This window comes from Apium graveolens, chromosome 9, assembly GCF_009905375.1.
Source record: "Apium graveolens cultivar Ventura chromosome 9, ASM990537v1, whole genome shotgun sequence".
Taxonomy (NCBI): Eukaryota; Viridiplantae; Streptophyta; class Magnoliopsida; order Apiales; family Apiaceae; genus Apium; species Apium graveolens.
In genome coordinates, this window is record NC_133655.1 from 23,579,385 (window position 1) to 23,583,393 (window position 4,009).

The 4,009-nt window shown below is 35.8% G+C and overlaps 1 protein-coding gene across 2 annotated transcripts; it reads right to left on the minus strand.

Moving 5' to 3' along the window:
• Positions 1–223: 223 nt before the first annotated feature.
• On the minus strand, positions 224–3,049 carry LOC141686592 (protein TAPETUM DETERMINANT 1-like). 2 transcript variants are annotated; one of them, XM_074491618.1, is made up of 4 exons: positions 2,756–3,049; positions 2,282–2,451; positions 1,975–2,058; positions 224–805 (listed from the first exon to the last, which is right to left on the minus strand). In XM_074491618.1, the coding sequence occupies exons 2-4, from the start codon at positions 2,349–2,351 to the stop codon at positions 459–461; spliced, it is 501 nt and encodes a 166-aa protein (XP_074347719.1). In that variant the 5' UTR covers positions 2,352–2,451; positions 2,756–3,049; the 3' UTR covers positions 224–458. The 2 variants fall into 2 exon arrangements, with proteins under 2 accessions (XP_074347719.1, XP_074347718.1); XM_074491617.1 differs by having other exon boundaries at positions 2,282–2,460.
• Positions 3,050–4,009: the final 960 nt, after the last annotated feature.

The following is a 4,009-nucleotide window of genomic DNA, read 5'->3' on the forward strand; positions in this document are numbered from 1 at the left end:
CCATTTCATTTTTCATACAATTTAAGATTTATTTTTTAACTACTTTTATAATTATTATTCCTAAAATCTGTTTTTTTAAATTTAAATTTAATTTTATATTTTAAATTTTATTCTATTAATTAGGAATATATGTTTAGATATAAATATGTAATTTTTAAGAAAAAAATGGATGTAAAATGCCACTATGAAAGTAGTACCAAGTTAACTAGTTTTTCCGCGTATTCATCCGTAAAAAAAAGGATCACTTTAGTCATGAAGGTAAAAACAAGCCCAAGGACATATACTCGTGCAGACACTTCTGATTATATAGTTCCACATCTAAACCCATATCTCACCATCTACATTTCCTCCGAAAATGCACCCCCCAAAATATTAGTCCCTTAAACTCATATACTGTACTTTCCCGTGTATATTTATAGCTGCTATTATATCTTTATATATGATAATAACAGGGTTCTCTAACACTTAACCCTTTGAACAGAAAGAGGATATCTAAAAGTATTTGCATACTGAAAGGAGACTGTCCGGCCAATGGGCAGAGGCTTGCCACCATTAACAAGGCAATCATCGTATCGAAGACGCTTGAAGATACGAGGATTAATGAGGCGAGCCGAGCTAAACCAACCGCAGCTAAGGTGTATTCCGGCAATGTCACAGCCAGTAACACAAACATTCATGATCTCCACAGTGTAGGTTGGGATACCACTAGGAAGAGGAGCAGTGGGTCCCTGATAAATGACAATATCTGAAGTAGAACATTTGTCCCCCCAAACCCTGTCTGGTTCCAATATTGTAGCTGCAGCTTCTGCACAAAGAAACAAACAACAAAACCTTTACATAAAAATGGCATGGTCTCAGATAGGCTTTTAATAGTATTGGTTTTCACAGGGCCTGAAATCAGTTTCTTTCTTTATACATGGTCAGCTTAAAATCTGTCTTTCTCTGGACAAATTTAACACCATTTTACAAGTTTCTTCACTTACAATACAAGAGGCAAAAGAGTAGGCAGGGCCAATGTAGCTCAAAACAATATAAAGAGAGCTGTGTACTGTATTATCTGCAGGTGTAGATCAAAATTCAAAAGACTTTGCTGTCTTCTGTTATTATAATACACTATATACTCTTGGTGTTACTTTCGAGGCAAAGTCTTAAAATTCCTAGAATACCCACACAGCTGCTCTACAAAATCATGAATCCTCGTGTGGTGTGACATTCCTTACCATCAAATCTAATCAGAATCAGATCATATCATATCTCACTAATAAAGAATAAGAAACTATTTTCCTAAAAACTTACAGTAAATTTTTTTGAAAACAGCAAATATTTCAGCAAAAGTAATAGGGGTCAAAATTAAAAGCCATGCAACTCATTGACTATTTTGTTCCAGTCTCCAGTAAGCAACTAAAATAAACAACAGCTTAATACTAGTATTTGGATTACTAATTTACCATCATAACAAAATTAAGAACAACTGGCAACCAAAGTAAAATGGGGACTGTAACTATATTATCCAGGGACTGATAAGAAAAGCAACAAAACCAAAAAGTACAGTAAAATCTGGACTATTATAAACAAATGAGTCGTACCTCCTTTTTTCTCAATTTTTTCATCTTTTATAATATCAAATTAATTATACTCACACACAACATATAAAGGGAAAAAATATTATAAGCATTATGAAGAGAGCTGAATTAAATAGTAAAAATATTACTGGTATTGTAAATTTGTAATACAGTAAATAAAAAAGAAAGGAACAAACATGCAGCAAATGAAAACAAACATAATTAAAAAATCAAGTGACAAAACAAAAAGGAGGCGTGCGAAATAGTACCTATCTGAGGCATGCACAGAGACGGCGAGGCGACAAAAACACAGTAAAAAAATACGAATTCACAGATATCCTTTTTTACTGGTCCCAATCTATACTTACAACCTACATATATCTATACAAATTGCATAAACGTTGAAGCTTACCGGAACGGAGAAGCTTCCGGTGCGGCGAGGATGAGAAATCAACGGTGGAGAAAAACGGAGAGATTAAATCAAAATAATAGAGGCCTGAAATGAAATAAATGAGAATGTAGATTTTGAGTTGTTAAAACGAAATAAATGAAACGAAAATAACAAGTCAAAGGCTCGAGAATTTAATTATATGGTGACAAATTGTTAAGACCTATTTGTTTCTCATCTCAACTCTGAACACTACTACAACAATTTAACCGACATTTAATAAATATTAAAATTGATTATAACGACTGAGTCAATGGACGAGTTGAGTCACCTGCTGGAATCGCGAGTAGGAACACGAGCGTGATCGAATATGCAGCGAGTCGTCGGAGATTATCCGTCATTTGAGGCGGCGAGAAGACGAGTTGAACGAGTTTGATGATTGAGTCAGTGAGATGTTTGACTCGGAAGCTCTAGACGATGATGAGTACGCTTATAGAATACCTGTTAGATCTGAAGCAGATTAAAAATATGAGAAATATGAAATGACCTAGAAATGGAGGTGTATACATACATATATACACACATAAGCTACGAGAATTGTACCACGTACACTACTGTATAGGCTCAAAAATGTAGATAATGATACTTACAGTAACAGTGTGTGTATAAACTTTGGGAGTAGTAGCTACTGCTAGTGTAGTAGTGTGAGAAAACTTGGTGAAAATGAAATAAGCTATAGTATTGAATATAGTGTGACTAAATGTCAAATCGAATGTATTTATAAAATAAGTGGTGAAAAATTGACCTGGAATGCAGAGATTTACAGAGATGTGGTGACTAGAAATGGCGAGAATCGACGGCAGATAGTGTCATAGTGATATAAGCATGAGAAGAGAAATATGTGTGTGCTGGTGTATGTAGAGTCTGAAATGGCAGGGGAGAGGGAGAAATCAACAAAGCCGGAAATGATAAGGCAAATGAATCATAGAAAAGGATATGTTTGAATGTGTTGCTTGTAGTGGAATGGAGAAGTATTTGTAAGAGAGAGAGAGAGAGAGAGAGAGAGAGAGAGAGATTTGAGGAGAGATATGCAGGGAGAGATGGAATTGGAAAGTGGTGATTTTAGAAGAGGAGGGAGGGTCAGGGTTTTAGCTGTGCCTAGTGCCTACTGGTGCACGTGCCTGTGGAATGTCTACTGTTAATTTTTAGCATTTCATGGTTCATTCATTTACCATGCACACTTTTTACATGGGAGTAATATTTTATTGTATTTTGGATTTTGAGTTGTATTCGTGCTTGAAAACGGAGAGATTAATGGATTAAAGTTTGATTAACGGATCATATTAGGTTTATTCGGACCTTAATTTGTAATCCTTTTACTTCAATTGTGGCAGAAGGCTGAGGTTGATCAAGTATATAATAATATTGTAAAAATCATGTCCAAGAAAAGTAGAGAACTCGTTTAGAAACCACGACCTGAGCTGAGGGGTGTCCTGAGGCTCAGTGACGTGGTTGGTTAGTGGGTTTTGTTTTTATATAGTTGATGGTTATTATCCAGAGTTTGTTACTGTGCCAGTAGTCCTGTACCTCCTGTAGTCCAGACTCTAGACACTTCTCAATTTCTTCAATTATTTTATTTTAATTATGGTACGGTTCGTGACAACATTTTCATAAGAATTTACATGTAATTCTCAGGCCTCGCCCAGTGGGCCGAATTTTGAACCGAATATAATTCGAGCCGAGATTAATAGAGTCAAGTTAAATTAAGCTGAATCACCTCGTTTTACTAATTGAACCTAAATTTTTGACCGAACTCGACTCATTTAATTTCACGAGTCGAGCCGAGCCGGCTCATTTAAAATTCGTTCAATTTAACATTTAATTGAGGCTAAATCTCTACCTGAATTCGGCTCATTTAATTTCACGAGTCGAGTCGGGTGGGCTCGTTTAATTAAGCGAGCTGGAAACTCTACCCGAATTCAACTCTTTTAAAAGAGCCGAGTTGAGTCCACGTACACGAGTTCGAATCAGGAAAGCTCACGAGCCATGAGCTCACCCG

Bases quoted from the DNA above. Each gene is read 5' to 3' on its own strand.
- LOC141686592 (XM_074491618.1), bottom strand. From the start codon at position 2,351: ATGACGGATAATCTCCGACGACTCGCTGCATATTCGATCACGCTCGTG. The intron at 2,059-2,281 runs GTGACTCAACTC...ATTTCATTTCAG, and splicing joins CCTACTCGCGATTCCAGCAG to GCCTCTATTATTTTGATTTA. The intron at 806-1,974 runs GTAAGCTTCAAC...TTCTTTGTGCAG, and splicing joins CCGGAAGCTTCTCCGTTCCG to AAGCTGCAGCTACAATATTG.